The sequence below is a fragment of the Zootermopsis nevadensis genome, unplaced genomic scaffold (assembly GCF_977971745.1).
Source record: "Zootermopsis nevadensis isolate Lab colony 2312 unplaced genomic scaffold, Znev_1.0 Znev_ptg000028l, whole genome shotgun sequence".
In the NCBI taxonomy this organism is placed as follows: Eukaryota; Metazoa; Arthropoda; class Insecta; order Blattodea; family Termopsidae; genus Zootermopsis; species Zootermopsis nevadensis.
This window is the reverse complement of record NW_028259160.1, coordinates 2100976-2119994: the sequence shown is the minus strand read 5'-3', so window position 1 is coordinate 2119994 and position 19019 is coordinate 2100976. Positions and strand designations below refer to the sequence as shown.

Sequence of the window (19019 nt, the reverse complement as noted above, 5' to 3'; positions counted from 1 at the left end):
TGGTTTTAGGTGTTCTCAGCTGTTAGTTACTGTGAACAAGAAGTCACTGACGTCCACACCTAGAGAACTCTGATGACATCCGAAACCATTGCCTCTAGCTTCCAGATCAGCACTGCGGTAAGTCTTGTGACACATTCATTTTTAAAGACTCGTTTATTTTTGAACTTGTCGTTACCTACTTTTTGTGTACAGTGAAGGAAGGGGCTCTAAGCAGCTCTGGTGAGTTTTAAGGGCACCCGATGTTATCCTAACCTCAAATTTTCCGTAAAACTTCGTAACGTCGCTCAAGGCAAGAACCTTCGAAAGGCACTGAACGAAACCAGGACTGTTGGGTTAGACGTAACTATAGTAACGCATGTGCCACACACTGCAGGGTAAGATTACGTAGCAACGTACTTCCCTGGAATTTGTTTTCGTGCGGTGATCTGAATGACTACCACAACGGATCTGAAAGCGGTTAAGCGAAAGTGTGTGGCGTAAGGGAATCCCCAGGACACTTTCACTTCCCACAGGGAGCGCGGCTTTTATTAACCAATCCACTAACACTTCGTCCGGCTCGAACTTCGAAACAGATTGCTGTCATTAAACCTCTGTGTCATCTAAGCGGGTTACTACAGCGATAGCGCGTCTGACTTCCATAGGAACGCGCGTTAACATATTCTTAAGAACACACTCCTGGTCCCTATCTTGAGCCAGTCCTATTCAGGCACCACCAATACACCTTTTTTTTTATTTTATTAATTTAAGGATACGTTACAATAGTTAGAAATGTGAAATAAAGTACACGTATATTGCAATTATGTTTTTAATTTAAGCATATTAAAATAATTATAATGGACAACAATGACTAAATGGAATGTTCAAATAAGTGCATTTCTGCTTTTGAGTATATTCGGTCACACCCAATTCTGAGAACTGACGGCGGTAGGTGGCGATAATCGATAGTTTCACGCGAAGTTAGTGGTGACATCTAGTAGACTATCTTGTAACCGTGCTGCTCAACTGGCTCCACACTGTAGGCAACGCGGTAACCAGTAGTAACAACAGGGACGTTGTGGACAGCTACGGCAGGGGCGGCATATGATGTTAGAGCGGGGGCGGCATACGATGTTAGAGCGGGGGCGGCATAGGCTGTCAGGGCGGGGGCAGCAAGGAGGCTGGGACTGGGGGCCGCTGAAGCAAGAGCCAACATGGCGGCGAAAATTACCTGAAACAAAAAATTATTTCGGTTTTGAATGTACATGCACATTTATTTTCGTGAATTTATTTGGATTTTCAGATGGTAGCCTGAATTTGTTAGTAGTAGCAGTAGCAGTTGTATCACTAAAAGTTGTCATCATATCCCATCACGAAGTTAGGCCACTTAAGACTGTCCTATCTCTGGTTCAATAGTCTTAAGTGCACTTCGCAGCCATCTTTCTGTTGAATGCTGTATCAGGATTTGTATTGTGCTGTCATCTAGTGATACAACCAGCTAGGTCTGTCTGCGCAGTACCCCTCACGTACGTACAATGAAAACTCATTAATTTCCTTACAATGTATGCAACGGTACCCACACGAAGTCCCGTTTCGAGGAACCAGACAGCATAGATCAAGGTTAAAAATATTAATTTCCGCGTAATTATTAATCCCAGACATATTTTATTTATTGCATGTTAGCTCATGACCGCCACGGTGGTCTAGCTGTTAGAACGCTGGCCTTGTAATCCTGGGGTCTCGGGTTCGATTCCCGAATTTATAACTTGTGTTGGGCAAGGCCGTGGTCTAGGCAACACGGAGTTTTCCTCCGTGGCATCCCAACAATTACTCCATTCACACACAGAAGAAGGCAATGGCAAACCACTTCTGGATCATCTGCCAAGAACGTATATGAACAGGTCCCAGTCCGAGAAAAGGATGGAAGGATCCTGTTCATATGGACCTGTTGTCAGACAGAACACTAAATAATAATAATAATAATGTTGGCTCATATCAGAGGCTACTTAATAGCTGACTAAAGCATAATTAAGCAGTGTTAAGTTATGCTGGAACCTTCGGAGTTTAACTCATACAGTCTCCTGCATAGATGAACGGTTTTCTACACTGGTATTAACTTCCCTGTTTGCTTTAGGTGTACACTTACTAATATTAGCACAGTATTATAACACTTAAAACACTTACGAGCTTCATCATGTTGATATGTGTTTGTTAAGAGCCTCTTGGAGCTGCAGATTGCAATGTTCTGGCTTGGGACCTCAACAGCCTTTATACCTTGACTCCACCCTCAATGACCTTGCCGCGATCAAGAATTAACTATACAGCCCGGACACACAGTGACACTGTCATCCGGTATTAAAAGCAGATCGTCTTATCCTGTTATTTCCAACGGCGCCACCCTCAAATTCACATTTCAGCGTCCCCAAATGTGATGTGACCAACGCAAATAACGAGGTTGTCTCTACCCGTTAGTATGTTTCGTCACTGATATCACTGAATGGGTTTATACAAGTACTTTTCAGGCCAGTTTAATTTTTATTCGTACTTCCTTGACATATTTCCTATTCCGCTTGAAACTCAACACGTTAAAAACGGACTATATAAAATTGTTACGCGACAAAGTACAAATATTATTTAAGTTCTAGTACTTTTATTACAAATATTTAAAGAATTTTTTTGAGGAATGGTTGTCAAGCCTCGGCCGAAATATATGGTATGATGTTTGTAATGTGGTTATCTTTGCTACATTTTTGTTACAAGTGAACTTCATGGCTACTGAGTTATAAAACATTACAGATAATCGATATGAAAATACTTGTAGATCTAAGGTACACACATTTGTGTGTAATCATCAGGTCTGAACACAATCACTGATAGTGATGCCATACATAGACGGTATGAGGTAAGAGAAAAGATAGGGGAGATAGTTATGAGTATCCCTACTTAAAATATATTTTGGGTAGAGAGTATTTCTACTCCGGAGTATTTAAGTCAGAGAACATAAGAAATTGTTCGCTCTAGTAATAAAATTTCCTAAATTATATGACTTTCCTTATTTTTTTGTGTGTGAATTGTTTGTTGGTTAGTTCTGCGTTTAAAAGTGTAACAATTGTCATTAATATAGTATTTGAGACTTTCGCGGCGAGTACAATCAATAAAATCTTCAAGGGAAATCAGCCGCGTTAATTGTTTACCGTAATATACCGACGCTTCGGGAACCAACTCTGTCCCCATCATCAGGGTTACCACTGACAATCAGCGCTCTGCTGGCTATAGTAATATTATTTGGTCACCATTCATGAGGAAATATATTATGGTTCCTGCAAAAGTGTTCTTTCGCACTTATCCTATATCTTGCTTTCATGTGGACGTAACAGTGTTAAATGTTTGTATCACCGCAAGGTGGTGCCTTCAGTGTCTTAGATGGCCGCGTGGCTAAGTTAATTTGTGTTATAGTGGGGGCCCAGCCATATAAGTTTTTTGTACCACTGTTAGGCTAGGCCCCAAGGGCTCGAACCACGCCCTCGCCGTCCCTGACAAGGACACTGCCTCTAGTTGAAGGTGTTCGCGGGGCCTTGCTTCTGTATCTGACTTCATTTGATCCGGAACTGTTTGCTGACGACCAACGCATTCTTTATCTAAAGCTTTAGCCAATGTTACTACGTTATTGTGCACTTGTAGCATAAGGTTTTTAGTAACACGAAGACTCAAGACTGCAATAGCCAAAGCCTCCTACTGGAAATTATAATTGACCAGTTCCATTCACATCTCATCCTCACAACTTGGCTCCGTTAAGATCCATCTTAATATTTCCCTCTCATCTTCTTTTCTGTCTTCCAGGTGGCCGGTTTTAAGAGGTTTCCAAAATCTTGAAAACATTTCCTCTCTCCCTTATCCTAGCCACATGTCCAGCCCATCGTAACATCTTTGATTTTGCAATCTAGATCACTTATAAATCACGAAACCTCTAGTTATATATTTTTTCTACGTTGGTAACTTAGACCTAAGCGTACTTAACACATTTTATGACCAATTTTCACTTAAAACAGTTGTAATTTAATATTTCGTGGTCTGACGGTGGTGAAGTGTCGATTCTGGTCTTCTGGGATGTAACGCCCTGTGAGAATGTACGAGGTTGTATGTTTCTCCGGAACGTTGGTATCTTCCTACATGTCCGCACGGCGTTTGAACCCAAATACCCACATCGACGCCTATTTAATTGTTTCACTCCCATAAAAATAAGTTTGGCTAAACTGTTATTTTTCTTGATCTTTAGTAATTTAGAAAATTTTACGTTACAAAATTTTAAACAGATCGTAGTAACAGAATAATATTGAAATGTATCTGAAACGTCGGTAAACGTCTATCAAACTACGGAGCAACCCAGAAGACATCCATATTCAGGTTCATTAACCTTTTCTGTCCACTTCTTGACAGTCTGACAGTCAGGAAGCCAGTTATATATGACTATACAGTTTTATTCGCAATTGAGTGCAGTAATGTCGAAGGCTCTGTAGGTGAGATGCAGAATGTTTGACAGCGTTTTGATTTGAACGTGAGACCAAGACAAACTAGGATGATAAAACTTGGGTGATTATAGTTTCCGCTCTCCTAGTACCGACTTCAGAGTGCTCGGATTAAAGTGGCTGTAATGTTTTGGACTTAGAACACGCATGGGAAAACAAATAACCAAATATCTATATTGAGATTCTAAAATAATGGAAATATTCTTGTATAAAAGTATGAATTTCTGGGGTGCTCCACTGCATGAGATTATTTAGTCAGTTGTTTATGTAATTAACTACCTAGAATTAGTTATATTGGCAGTTAATTTCTAAATTAAACACGGAAAATAAATATCTGACTGAAACGCAATGACATTATTTTACCCGAAAACCCATTTTATTAATTAGAGTAGTTCTGGCATCATATAAGTGCGCGCTTTTGAAAAAAGTTACCACCAGGTTTTGAAGGGGTAATTGATAATTTTCTTATTTTTATCAGTGTCTCTGAAGCCCCTGACGGTCCTTGGTCTCCTCCCACTAGGGAGGTTTGTTGATCTATTTAGACATTTGGCAGGGCCGCTTGGACGAGTGATCAGTACGTCGCAAGGCCTCTGTCTATACACAGGACAGCACAACACGGAAAGACTCGGACAAACATCGCAGGCCTTGAGTGGGGTTCGAACCCACGGTCCCAGTGTCCGGCTGATTAAGGCCACTGTGACGGAAATTGATAATTTACTGTAAGAAAATATGAATATTGTGGCTCTTGGCATCAACGTTCGGTTAGTTAAACAGAAAGTTCTGAAATTTTGTTTGAAATATTGGCAAGTATTTCAGGATCTTTTGTAGAAAATATAGTCGTCTGCATAAGATTTCTAATTTCAGAATTTAAGAGACAATATAAAGGACACAATGGGAAAAATATATTGTACGATATGTAGCTTTCTTGGTGACTGAATTCAATGGAGTCTTCACGGGCGATCATCTGCGTCAGGTGGCCGTAAAAACCGACGTTTCGGGAGCCATATCCCTTATCATCACCGGGATATGATACGTCTGCGGAGACTAGGGCATCATCGAGATCCTGCCCTCGAAACGTCATAAAATGATTATTTTGTTTATTTATAGTTTATTTAATGACGCATTTTCACTCTCGAATGAGTGAATGGTGGTGAGTAATTAATTAGAAATTGTGTGGAAGGAAGCGGTACTATCCCGGAATTTGATCAGTCAGGATAGCCTGTTTCCGGGCCGAGGATTGAACCCGGGACATCCCGAATACGAAGTAGACGTTCGGTGAAGGAATGCGTGTGAGAAATAGTAAAACAATATTTTCTGTTTTGTATTTTGTTGTTACAGAGATGGCAAAGAAATGTGGCTATATTTATTCTAACCCTCAATATTCTGTATTGTTGCGTAATTTAAGATTCCACTCTGTAAACTCAAGACCGACAAGAAACACGCATACGGATACTTTTATTTACAAGGTCATTCTGCTTAATTGTTTTCTACGTGTTTTAATGGTATCATAGTTATATTGTTAATATTATTTTTATACAAAATATTTTAACAACTTAAAAATGATTGATTACCAAATTCGAGGACAGAGTATTTTATTTCGTCAATAATTAATTAATTTTAGTTTCAGATATGACACCTTTCTAATTTATGTCTAAAAGATCTATATAGGTTATTTTTTATTGATTGCTGTATTTTGACCTTTACAACATACTCACACGTTTTAAGCAATAGATTAATTTCAGAATGAAGAGACATTTATGCTTACAATTTATCGATGTTTAGTTAATTAGAACTCTAATTGATTTAATCGACATTTGTTAACGAATATGTTACAGAAATATGAAGTTTAATATACACTGATATTTACTTGGAATGTATACGTGGAAATTATTCATAAAACAAGTTATTAAACGTTTAATTATTCTTTGTGAAAGCAATATTTGGCTTCCTAAGTTCTTCACATAAGGTACTGTAATCTTTATGATCTTATATTTTAAAACAGTGTTTACTCAAAAGAAATGTGTTTCTAGCGCTGTAAAAGTACCTACATGGATTCTCAGAATTATGTCCCATTTTATACCTTTTTTACTCCTGTCAGATATTACAAGATTTGTTTCGCTTGTTTTAGTCAGAAATTTAAATTTGTATTGATTTTTATGAGTTATAATATGCAACGCTCATTTCAGTGGACAACCTTAAGGTCACTTCCAGATGCGCGCTTACAATAAATCCAGACGAAGGAAGTTGTATTTTTTTAGAATAAATACGAGATTAATAATGACGACCTGGACTGGCGTTAAACTTCGTCATTTAATTTTGGATATGAATCGTGTTTATGTAACAATTCGGATGAGTTGCGTCATGCAGTGTAAATTTTAAATGATTCCCACGTGATGACATGTTTCTAACACTGCTGCCTCATGCCACGTGGAACAAAGCAACCAAATCTTGTACAGCAAACGTCAGAACAGTTTAAAAGAGTCTTAACTGTCTCACTCTTAAATGATTACGATAAATGTTTCCGAAACACCCAAGAATCCTATTCCAATTTTGCGTTAACAGTGAAGTGGAGGAAGGTCTTTGAGGAGATCGTACATACGCTGTTAACAGGCCACTGAACTGGACTGCGATGTGGAAGATTGATGATGATAATGATGATGATGGTAGGCCTAACGATGCTGTTTTGTCAGCTGAGGTTGTTTTGGGACGTTATAATGATCATTGATGATCAATAAGTAAAGATCTGTAAGGAAACCTGTTTCATTGCGTATTTCAGGTTTTACCATTAGTGATGGAAGGGAACTACTCGTACAAGAAAACTCAATAGGACAATTATTATCTTGCCTAAATTACTACCACTACATCACCTTCTTAAAGAATAAAATATTGTACATTACAGTAAAAGTTGGTTTCTAACCTCAATTCTTGGGCATCACAGAGTCTGTCGATTTCGAAATGAGTCACTTGGCAATCCAAGAATTCATCATTTCAAGCGGCCAGGTAAATTTAAATTTAAGTTCAGTCCAACTGGTCCTGGGATTGGAGAGGGAGGCGGCAGGTACCAAGGACACTCCCACACAAACAGAAACTTCGTATTACGGATCTTGATTTCCCCGCGTGATTTTCTGATCACGGATACACATTCCTCAAAGTCAACATTTCTGTCCTGTAATTAGTTCCACAGGAACACACGTTTTCGGACGCATGAATGATGTATGATTAAGTAGGATTTGAGGTTCTCACGCGATAAGAACGAATAAGATGGCTGTCTTCTGGGTTGTAGCGTCATATAGTACGGGCGATTCCTGACGATTGAGGCAGCAAGGACCTCTGAAGCGTTGGTGAACTTCTACGGCGCTACACCACAGAAGACAGCCCTCCATTTACGTTTGAAGCGTAAATCATATAGGCCATCCTCTATATTGAGATACATTTTCGTTCGTTTCCTCGTCCATAAACGATTTAAACATGTTTTGTAAAACACATGCAAATCCGTTAAACGTTTCCCCACTCAACATTGGCTCGCGTATCTCCCGTGGTACGCGTACCATAGGTTGAGAAACGCCGCCATAGACGATTTGTTGCACGAGAAAAGCCTCCAAAATAATAATAGGAATATTATGCCCAAATAATTTGTTATTATAAGTTGAATCATTGACCATTACTAATATCGACAGCCGAGCGTAAGAAGGAACGCACAGTATAACATTATCAACATCCGTCCGACTTCGGATATTTATGGACACTGATTTTTCGTTGTGTAATTTTTAGATAGCTTTAAGAGGATAACAAATTGTATCGATACTGTAAGTAAAGTTTGTCCCATTATACGCCATGTAGGCGTTTGGGGTGAGTGGAGATATAGCTCCTCTCTTCCTTGACCTCGGCACTAGATGGGGGTGAGTGGTCAGCATCACGCCCCGACCGGCTTTACCCCCGGGAAAGGACCCCGGTACCCAATGTAGAGGAGGCTGGGTGGGCCCCAGAGCTGGACACAGAGGCTAGAGAAAAAAATCCTCTGCCCCCATCGGGGATTGAACCCCGGTCGTTTAGCCCGTAGCTAGTCACTATACTGACTGAGCTATCCCGGCTCATGTATCGATACTGTAGAATTAGGAAATATAGGTAAACAGCTATATGTAATTTATTAGTTGTAAACGGGAGAATAAAATCACGCTGGCATAAGATTGTAATTTGGGACACGTGGGAGCGAAGTAGAATTGTAGGTATATTGTACAGTATGAGAGTAGCAATAATATAAATTTATATGTAAGAGCTTTGGACCACAAAACTCGGTGTTGGGCGGACGCAGTCTTTTATATAAGGAACTTCCAATTTATTTTTTATGAAAAATAATCTGTCAGTTTTCAGTAAAACTACAGTGGAATTTCATCTTTTGTTTTATATCGTTTGATTATTTTTTTATTTTTTTAAGAATCTCAGGTACTTGAACATAATACGTATTAAGCTGTAAATTAAGGCGTGATCGTGTGTGTGATTAATAACAAAGAACACATAATATGCATTGAAATTATTTTATTTAAGTTAATTATATAGATAGACTACATAATGGAAAACGTTTAATGCCTATAAATATTTTCAGACAGACTGATGAACACTTTTCGTTGTATATCAACAAATACTAGTAAAATACAGTATCTTTGTAATGCATTTGAGGAAAATAATTAGCCTTTGTGGTATTCAGAAAGGTAACATATTCTACCAGGCCCAGCCGGGGGCGGCGTAGGTTGAAATGGCGGGGGCGGCAGCATAACTGGCTATAGCGGGGGCGGCCACAGCTGCAACACCTGGCCCAGCATAGGTGGTCAACGCAGGGGTGGCCACAGCGATTTGGCGAATCTCAGCCTGTGGCACAATGGTGGCGATTGTGCGTGCTGGGGCAGCGACTGGGATCTGGGACACTGTCTGCAGTGGTGTGGCGAGGGCACCCAGAGAGGGTTTGATCACCTGAAGAGAGCATAAACCACTCATACACAAACTTATCATAAAATCGTTATGATTTAAAAATTCAGTTTTGCTCGAAGATGACTGCCTTCTGGGTTGTTAAGCCTTGTAGTCTGTGTGGGAGTTTACAGACGTTTCAGAGATGCTGCGTCCATCATCAGATCGGCCATGAAAGCTGCATACACCTATGGAACATCGGCAGACTTCTACACAGACAGCCATCTTCATACACGCCGCCGTAGGAACTAAGTTTCAAGTTTTTGTGTTAAATTCATAAGTCTTGTCGCAATTTACTAACTAACTAATTCTGTTGAGAAAAGTACTTCTTGATAAACTGATAGTGTGCTCAGCTAATTAAGAAATTTCCGTATTTTGTGTAAACATAGGTTTTATTGCCAGGTTCATTAGAGACCGTCAATGGCCCCTATGAATTCAGTCCACATCATCCAGTCCTATTTCTTTAAGGTACATTTTAATATTATGCTTTTCCTCTAGTCAATGCCTGGATTTCCCGAAGGTTTTTTTTATTAAAATTCCCGTACTCAATTTTTGTACACATTTCATACCTCAAGATACTATCCCAGCATTCGCTCGGAGGGACTGAAAAGATCACGAAAATCATCAGAATTTTATTCTGCAAAGGCAATTCGAACCAGGTACCTCCAGAATAAAAGTCAGAATGGTTCTTGGTTTTGGCGACTTGCTCGATTACCTTTTATTTGAATTTAACCTACCATAAACTAACAGCCATGATCATTCAGTTAAAGAGTTATTTGGAATGTATGCTAGTCTTTTACATGTAAGATTATTTCTAACAATTAATATACCTAAAATTTAGGTTAAAATTGTTCTGTTCAGGGTTGATGCAAAGTTGTTCGGCACCCTAGGCAAACCTTCAACGTCCCCCCCCCTTTCGCATTCAATATTCGAAAATAAATATTGTGCATTAGTATGCACAATGCAATTTGATCATAGAAATTAATCATGTTGTGGCTACAGATCACGCAAATGCATAAAATAGTGCGTAAGTTTTAATTTTTTATTTTATTTAGTGTTCTGTCTGATGACAGGTCCATTATTCTGCCCAAAAAGAGTTCGCCAGTTTTCCCTATTCTCAGCTTCTCGTTTTAATAACGACTAATAAATTTACTTGCCAACTAATTTTTCTAGATGTAACCCGTAAATACGAAATAAAACTGAACAAAAGCGAAACAGAATTTATTAGCAAAAGATTTGTCGTGCAACTGACAATGACGACTGAAGGTTCACATTCACGAGGCAATTGTTTTTATCAGGAAATGTGTCGACTAGTCACATTGCCGATTTCGCTATTTCATGGTGTTTCTTTTTTATTTATTCAGTTTCTGCCACTTTGGGCGACCACGTAGTCTTACCATCGGTTAAACCGGCAATGATTTTGTTATACTAAATCATTAAACTTAGTTATCTTTGTTACGGAACTAAATTATAACGATGCTGGGTACCGTAAGCCTACAGTGTCTCTTCGAAATCTTTCACGTATTCTGAGACGGAGAAAACACGTCATTTATATCTTCTCATGGATCCGAGCATTGGTTATCAGTCCTCTGGCCCTGTCATGAAACTTTTAACAACTACTGGTACGAGAGGACATTGGCGTAACCTTACCTGAGAAGTATATCCTGTAACCACGGGGGTGGAAGCGTACTGAACAGTCTTCGTGATGGCTGTGGCTATGGGCGCGGCGGCGGCGATTGTAAGTGGAGCGGGGGCGGCATAAGCTGCTATAGCGGGGGCAGCAATGCCACTGGGTCGTGCAGCGGCGAGCACCAGAACAGCTGACAACACCACCTAGGACACACAGGTGTAATACAGGCGGATGTTTATGTGGCGAGAAACGGAACTATTCATTCAAGGGAACCCGTTGCTAGGAGACGGCACCATTCGGTTTAATATTTACAAACTTCAGCTCTCTCACAGGCTGGATAACCAACCACTGACCTTTGATATACCATAAGAACTACATCTGTAACCAATGTACGTCTAGAGGAATGTGCAAAACTATATTTTTACATGTTGTTATCTTAGAGAAATAGGGTCGGGAGGTGTGGATTGGATTCGTCTGGCTCGGGTAGAGGCTAGTGGCAGGATCTTGTAGAAATGGTAATGAACATTTTGGTTACATCAAAGATGGTTATTTTCTGAGTCATGAGTGGGTGCATTAAGGTCAGAATATATGTAATTAATTTCCTGTGAATTATTAATTACTTTTTTTTTATTACTAGCAGAAAATGTTAAAATAAAATTCACACTCAAAAAGTGTAATTATATGTCAGTATCGACAGCGTGTCTTAAAAGTCTCATTTTGTTACGTCAGTGATCGAAGTAACCAAATCAGATTTTTTTTTAAAGCGCTTTTGAAAACTTTAGACCTGGTTTTCAGTTTTCTTTGGTCTTTTGAAGCACTAATCTAATCTAATCTAAATAGTATTTAAAAATTAATTTCTTGTCTCAAATAAAATTAAAGCGTCTCCAATACGAAGATAAATTGATTAATGTTATTTAGGAAAACTGTCGCTGTTCATTCTCAGAATCTCGCACACAAGCTGTGGGCAAAATACAGTTATTGATTTTAAAGTAGGTGGTACATGTAGTTACCATTAATCTTTAAATAGTTATTACGCCAGAATTTGTTTATGATGGACTGAGAATTTATTCTGTGCATTCAAAATTAGTGTAGTAAGATTAGAATAAAAGGTTTCATTATGTTTCAGTCGATAGAAATCGAACACGTAGTTTCTGCCAGGATAGTGTTAGGGATGTTTCTACTCACCAACTTGAACATTTTGATGTGGTTCTGAGGTCTGTGTTGCTGCTAAGCGTGAAATGTGGTCCATAAAGTGTAGGGCACAGTATTTATACCAGAGAACTCCCAGATCGGGCGTGGCTTCACGCGAATCTGTCATTCCGGCGTGTTGACCTTGTTGTAATGCTCTACCCTCAACATCTTCCGTACCGAAAGAGGTACCATGTGATGTGTAAAGAAATAACTGTCTTGTGTCAGGAAATTCCTGAAATAAACTCTCATAAATCAAATTTTGTCTTTGATTAATTTGCCTTTATTTGTCGATGTTGAGTCTTCCGAGCAGTAACGCGGTGTGTAGGTAGACACCAACGTTTCGAAGGAACATCCTGCCTCTGTCTCCGGGGCTGCAGATGGGGGCAGTATGTTCGTTTCCCCCTATAAGTCCACGCAGTGTTATGATCTAGATGACCGATATGGACATATTTGCCACCGTCAGTTTCTCATCGTTATTATATCAGGTTAAAGAAAAAGACAGAGAAAATCTGATGCAATTTCCTGCATTTATTAACACTTCAACCACGAAGTGGGTTAGGCATCCGGTAACACAGAAAAATGTAATATTTTCTCTGACGCCATATTAGGACTGGTTGAAGTCAATTCCGGCTTTTTTATCTTTAAAAACTATTTTATTATGTCCACAGGCCTGCATATTTTGCTTGCACGAAAAATTCAATTTTGGAAATTTCGCATCATTTTTTTTTCTTTTATTACAGTTAAGTGTTTGTCGAAGGGTAATATTATTTTAAAATGAATCTTGAAGAAATACTATATGAGTCTGTGGATTTATTTTGTCAATCGTAATATCTACACAGTTTGACTACAGAGCGGGAACTCTGATGAAAATGCTTTTATATGTCAAGAAATTACCGCTTACAGGCTTGCATTTCGTATTAGTCCATATCTGTTCAATACACAATTACAGAAAGACCGACCGATCGGCGTGACATTTGCCCAAACATTCATTGCTACTATCTTCGTGGTTTCTGTACCTACAGAGCCAGAACTAACGGCCCATTGCTCTAGAAATTCATCACTCTGGCGACAGATGTCAGGATAAGAAACCTAGTGCAATCTGGTATTGTAGTGTCCCCTGGCGGAAATATTCCATATCGGTCAGTTATCACTGCGTCAGTGGTCAGGCATTGAGCTTGACCTTGAGTCATATTCATCCCACTTCAAAACTGAAAATTCATTTCCGGTTTTTCATAATCCTGCTTGACGTTTTCAGAGGCCACTCATGGGTTTCATATTGTTTTCACAATAAACAACAAGTATATTATTAATGATATTAAAATTCATTTGCAATGTTAACGTGGTGTGTTAAATAGCCAAGAACTGTGTTTGTAAATGGTACTTAAATAAGTTTTATCCTTTAAAAGTAAAATGTTATCCATGCAAATTCTTCCCCGTGTATCCAAATGAGAGCTTCCAAATAGATTTAACAATGAAAATGTAGTTTATTTTTGTTCCTTGGGTTATTTAAGGACGTTTTCTCAGCATACTGAACCAGATCAAGCATGCCACTTCGTCGCATTCTAATTCTTCAAGATACATTTTAATATTATCCTACCATCTATTTGGTTTCTCAAACTTTCCAACTAAAACACTATGTGTGTTTTATATCTTTCCCATGCGTGCTGCATGGTCCGTTAATCTCAGTTTCTTTGATTTTGTCAACCTAAGAATGTTCTGCAGTTGTTCCTATCAACTTTATGTCAAAATACTTTTTTCAGCATTTTGTTCTCAAGCGAGATTATTCTTTGTTGTTATTCCCATTGGGTGAGACACTCAAGTTTCTCACACAAATAAAACATTAATTTAATCTTTAGGTAGGAGACGAGAAGACGAAAATATTCTAAACCGAGTGTCAGAAAAAATTCCCCAAATTTAATATACTCTTAATATCTTTGTAAATGTAATATTCATGAAACGTAAATATTTGTAACTAACTAAACTAACTCTGTGCAACAGATTCTGTTGAAAATGTAATAGTAAGCTTAGCTAGTCCACAAATTCCCCGCGTTTTATGGAACCTGAAGCTTTATCACAGTGTTCGTAAGGGACCGCCACCGTTCTATCTCCTGAGCCCAGCAGCATTCAACCCTGTTTCCATAAAATCCATTTAAATATCCTCCCATTTGCCCCCCCCCCCCCAAGTCTTCCGAGTGGTCCCATCTCTTCAGGTTTTTCCAACCGAAATTTTAAACACATTTCAGTTCTGCCCAATGCGCGCTACGTGCCTCGACTGTTACTCTCCTTAATTTGTTCATCCTAATAATTTTGTGAGTACATATTATGGATCATCTCATTATGCAATTTTGTACAGCCTCTTGTGACTTCATCCCCTTCGGGTCCAAATATTCTCTTTAGAGCCCCTGGTCTGGCAGTTTCTGTTCGTTTCTTCTCAGCCGTTGGTAAACTCCCTGTGTCCTGTGGTACGATTAATTGAAACCTATGTGGCGTGCGTTGTTCATCTTTATGACTTTGGTGATTTTACGAAACCAGGACAATTTAATTTGTACCTGTGCAAGCATGTAAGGCGACTGTCAATTCTCTTTTAAGAGTTCTGCACAGTAAATTACTTTTCATGTCATCATACCAACCGTCCATTAATTCCCTGTCTCTTTCTGCCTAGCTGCGTCGTACATCATTTTTGTCTAATGATTTTTGGTGCTGTTACGGTGTCTCGATATCGGCTTATTAGCCAGCCCCCCAGGTGATACACGAGTTAATATTAGCGGTCGAATGGTACTGAAGGACTCGGAGAAAAATCAGTAGGTGCCACTTTGTCCATCACAAGTCCCACGTGGACTGACCTTGGCGTAGCCTTGGTCTTCCGTGATGAGAAGCTTGCGTTGTTTCCCTGTGTGTACACGAAAATGTTTCGTTCCCAGCCAGATGGGTTTATAACAGCAATGGAATTTCAGTCTTGTTTAAGTAATGAGGTAAAATACATCTAAAAAGGCGTGTAGTGAGTGAAAAGAGAACCTGCAGTTTGAGAAGAGGATTTCCCTGTAGGCTTTATAGAGTAACACTAACCTACATTTCTTACCTTATTTGCTAGCAGAATTTCAAAAACTCGAAATCGGTTTATCTCTTAAATATAAAATTTCCCACAGGCCTGCTAAATTTTTACTCATATGGATTGGGCCGATAAATAATTTAATAACGCTAAATCAGTTTTAAAGATTACACCTGTCCTAATGAGCAGATGATTGGATCGTGTGTACAACAGGCATGTCGAACCGAATGTGTGATATGGGACTCTTAAAATGCGGGAGTCGTTGCATCGGTGTGGAAAACAGTCTATTAAAACTGGGGCGTTCTGAGCCGCACAACGTGTATAGCTCGAGAACTGAGTCGGGCCGCATGAAACATCGAACAGCCCGGCGAGGTTGGCTTGCCTGATGTACAGCAAAGTTGAAGCGATTTGGGAGACGCCCAGTTTATTAAAATATCTGTAAGAAGATCTGGTCAGGATTCGAACTAGGTGTTTCCGTAACACACGTCAAATTCAGAAGGGAGTATTGGAATAGGGCTTTCCATCAAACACACAAGACATTAGCACAGCAGTATCAATTACTTATGTTGTTTATTTAAGTAATTCGATTAACATCGTCACACGGTGACATAAATACAGTAACTTTTCATTTAATGAACTAAAGTAGGAACACCGTAGGCGATGGGTGCGGCGACCGCAGGGGCGGTGTAAGCCAGAGGGGCGGCGTAAGCCACAGGAGCGGGGGCGGCGTAAGCCAGAGGGGCGGCAGCAGCTACCACTGGAGCCTTGACAGACACTTTGTATGTGTTGGCGTAAGACGTGGCCACGGGGGCGGGGGCGACAGCTAGAGCGGGGGCGGCAGCATATGTAGCGACAGCAGGAGCGCCCAAGTAGCCAGCCGAAACGGCGGCGAAGTAGAGAGGCAGGAGAATCTGTGGAAAATGAAACAAGTTTTTTTTGTAGGAGCTGTGCGAAACAGATGTTAACGCCTGACGCATGCATAAATAGCTACCCTAGTATTCTCATATGTACGTGTTTCAAATATGGCGCATTAAACAATAAAGAATACTCAATAATCTGAGACAAACAGAAGGTAAATTATGAACATTTTAAATTATCGTTAACGAAGTTTATATAAACCGAAGACTGTAATTTATTGTAAGTAAGAAGATTTCTGTATTCTGGGTTCTTGCGCTGTGTAGTCTGGTCGATGTTTACGATCACCCTGATGACGGAGGCAGTATGACCTCTGAAACGTTGGTTAACATCGACCAGACTACACAGCTCAACAACCCAGAAGACAGAAATCTTCATACTCATCGCCCTGATGATGGAGGCAGTATGACCTCTGAAACGTTAGTAAACATCGACCAGACTACACATCGCAACAACCCAGATGACAGAAATCTTCATACTCATCGCCCTGATGACGGAGGCAGTATGACCTCTGAAACGTTGGTAAACATCGACCAGACTACACAGCGCAACAACCCAGAAGACGGAAATCTTCATACTCACCGCTGTGAGAACCTCAAATCTTATATTATAAGTAATATCAGACGTGCCTCACTCTAATGACAATATCACAAAATTGGTACGTGATTATTGAATATTGTTGGTTGGCTCATTACCGTTGATTTATGTATTTGTTACTCTGGGTCGCTGCACTCAGGGGCGGCAACCTTCAGAACAGAGTTCATTATCTCGTCGTACAATTAATATTGTCAAGGGTCATAACAGTATCGTAGAACGTAGTTATTGATGTCAGATCGTCTACACGCGGAAGTAACCTGCCTCGAAATTCGTGGAACCCTCAAGAGAGTGATCATTTTAACACAAGAGGTTGTGACCTTAACGTACGAATATTAAAGAGACAATATTTTGCGTTGCTTTTTTTAGAACCGGAACGAAGCGAACGATTTCTGTCCGTACAAAAAAATATGTTTAATTAATTGCCCATTCGAGACAGGAAGTGACATGTGAATTGAGAATTTGGTATAATGAGGTGCTTTATCGTGAAGTTGGTGGTCCTTCTACGCAAGAATTTTTTATTGTAGTCTCAGTATTTATTAAGATCAACGCGAATGTTGTCTGTTTCAGATAGGTATACAGTTCAGCAGTCATGTCTGTTCGTTTCGAGAACTTAAAGAGATGACCTGTAGATGATCGATTAAGGTCGAAACGAGTAAAAAAAATAGTGAACTTTAATAAGCATTGAGACTATAATAAAAAGTTTGGTGTGGGTGGACTTCCAACCTAATGACCAACACCCAGCATGGTGCATCCATTTAAACTTCAGGAGTTTTATAATGAATTCTTAATGAGTATAATGAAAGTGGTCAATTTAGTGAGGTTGGGGGGGGGGGGGGGGTTCAACTTTAGCCACATCCAGTTTAAAGAGTATGCAAAGTATGCGGTCGTCTAGGGCGGTAAAATTGCAGGACCGCAGAAAAATAAGGTTATGATATATAAACGGAGGACATAAGAAAATTCTAATATGTATTTATTTTAGTATATATTTTTTTGTAAAGTATGGAATAGTGGAAATATATAGTATGTATAATATTATTCTCCTTTATAATATAAACTATATTTTAAATTATAAGCGAAGATTTTTATTTACTCTAATGCACAAAATATTCGTTCTCGAGAGTTAATTTGTGGTGCTGGTGGTGGGGCTGAAGATTTGTCCTCCAGTATACTTCATTATTTGGTAACATTTGCATTCTTTTGTCCTGGCGTTTACAAAGTGTTATAATTAAATTGCGTCCAATATCTAACAATAACAATACAGATTATGTAAGAGGTTGTATTTATTTTGATTTTTAAACAAATTGTACTAGAGTTACACAGTGAAAATAATTGGTGGATGTGCCGCTGGGATTAGGAAAAGCGGATATCGACGCAGTGATCGCGTATATCGAAATGACAGTGCCGTGGCACTAGAACAGACGCAGAATAAAGATGTTTAACGTTGATAAGAAAAAAGTTGCAGGCCTTTGTAGCTTTATTCTAACATTATGCCATTTTTTTAAGAGTTGAAAGAAATGCCACTAGAATCGATAAAGGAGTAGGTAGGCTACTTACCAGCTTGTACATGTTGAGGTGTGGCACACACTGTCCGTGTGAAGATGTTGATGCTGTGGCGTACCGCTCTTTTATACTTCAAACCCATAGGGGTGGTAAGCGTTATGGGGTCAAGTACGGCTGGTCACGAGTTCATATCCCTTCCATGAATTGAGACTAGAACAGAGGAGTGTCCAAACTATCGTTTTTGTGTCTAACCTCACTGACTATTCTTGTCGGTTTGATGGTAATGTACAAGTGTTTCGAAATCACCAATGTCCACACCCTATAACAATTTCTCTGTGAAACGGATATCATAAGAGTAGGATTTAATGTTTAAATATTAATTTAATAATTATGACAGTTCCAGGTGACCTGGTTTATTTCAGGTTGTAGTCTTTTGCTATGCTCTTAGGTTACTGTCACTGATTTCTCAACCTGAAAACTTGTAGAGACATTAAACATAAATTATATGAAGTTGCAGGTGGCTGGACCTCAGGAATGGGGGACAAGAAATTCCTGCAAAATTTTCGTAGGGAAATCTGCTGGAAAGTGGCCAATTTTAATAACGGGAAACATATTGGAAGCTAACTTTAATATGGATAATAGTGAATAAAATGTGAGACTTGGATGTGGTGGA

At 39.3% G+C, this 19019-nt stretch overlaps 3 protein-coding genes and 1 long non-coding RNA gene across 4 annotated transcripts in view; 1 reads left to right on the top strand and 3 right to left on the bottom strand.

Moving 5' to 3' along the window:
- The window catches only part of LOC147872313 (uncharacterized), a 160660-nt gene continuing 141641 nt past the window's right edge, over nt 1-19019 (top strand). Inside the window, exon 1 of the long non-coding RNA XR_015537438.1 lies at nt 1-117. This is a non-coding gene — a long non-coding RNA (uncharacterized LOC147872313). The remainder of the gene's footprint in view (nt 118-19019) is intronic.
- Nucleotides 792-2309, bottom strand: LOC147872315 (uncharacterized). The gene is made up of 2 exons (XM_087357272.1): nt 2161-2309; nt 792-1207 (listed from the first exon to the last, which is right to left on the bottom strand). The coding sequence occupies exons 1-2, from the start codon at nt 2170-2172 to the stop codon at nt 971-973; spliced, it is 249 nt and encodes an 82-aa protein (XP_087213398.1). The 5' UTR covers nt 2173-2309; the 3' UTR covers nt 792-970.
- On the bottom strand, nt 9024-12375 carry LOC110829421 (uncharacterized). Its single transcript, XM_022063118.2, has 3 exons — nt 12280-12375; nt 11115-11297; nt 9024-9470 (listed from the first exon to the last, which is right to left on the bottom strand). Exons 1-3 carry the CDS (start codon nt 12289-12291, stop codon nt 9222-9224), a joined length of 444 nt encoding a protein of 147 aa, XP_021918810.2. The 5' UTR covers nt 12292-12375; the 3' UTR covers nt 9024-9221.
- Nucleotides 15888-18482, bottom strand: LOC110829408 (uncharacterized). The gene is made up of 2 exons (XM_087357270.1): nt 18401-18482; nt 15888-16245 (listed from the first exon to the last, which is right to left on the bottom strand). Exons 1-2 carry the CDS (start codon nt 18410-18412, stop codon nt 15964-15966), a joined length of 294 nt encoding a protein of 97 aa, XP_087213396.1. The 5' UTR covers nt 18413-18482; the 3' UTR covers nt 15888-15963.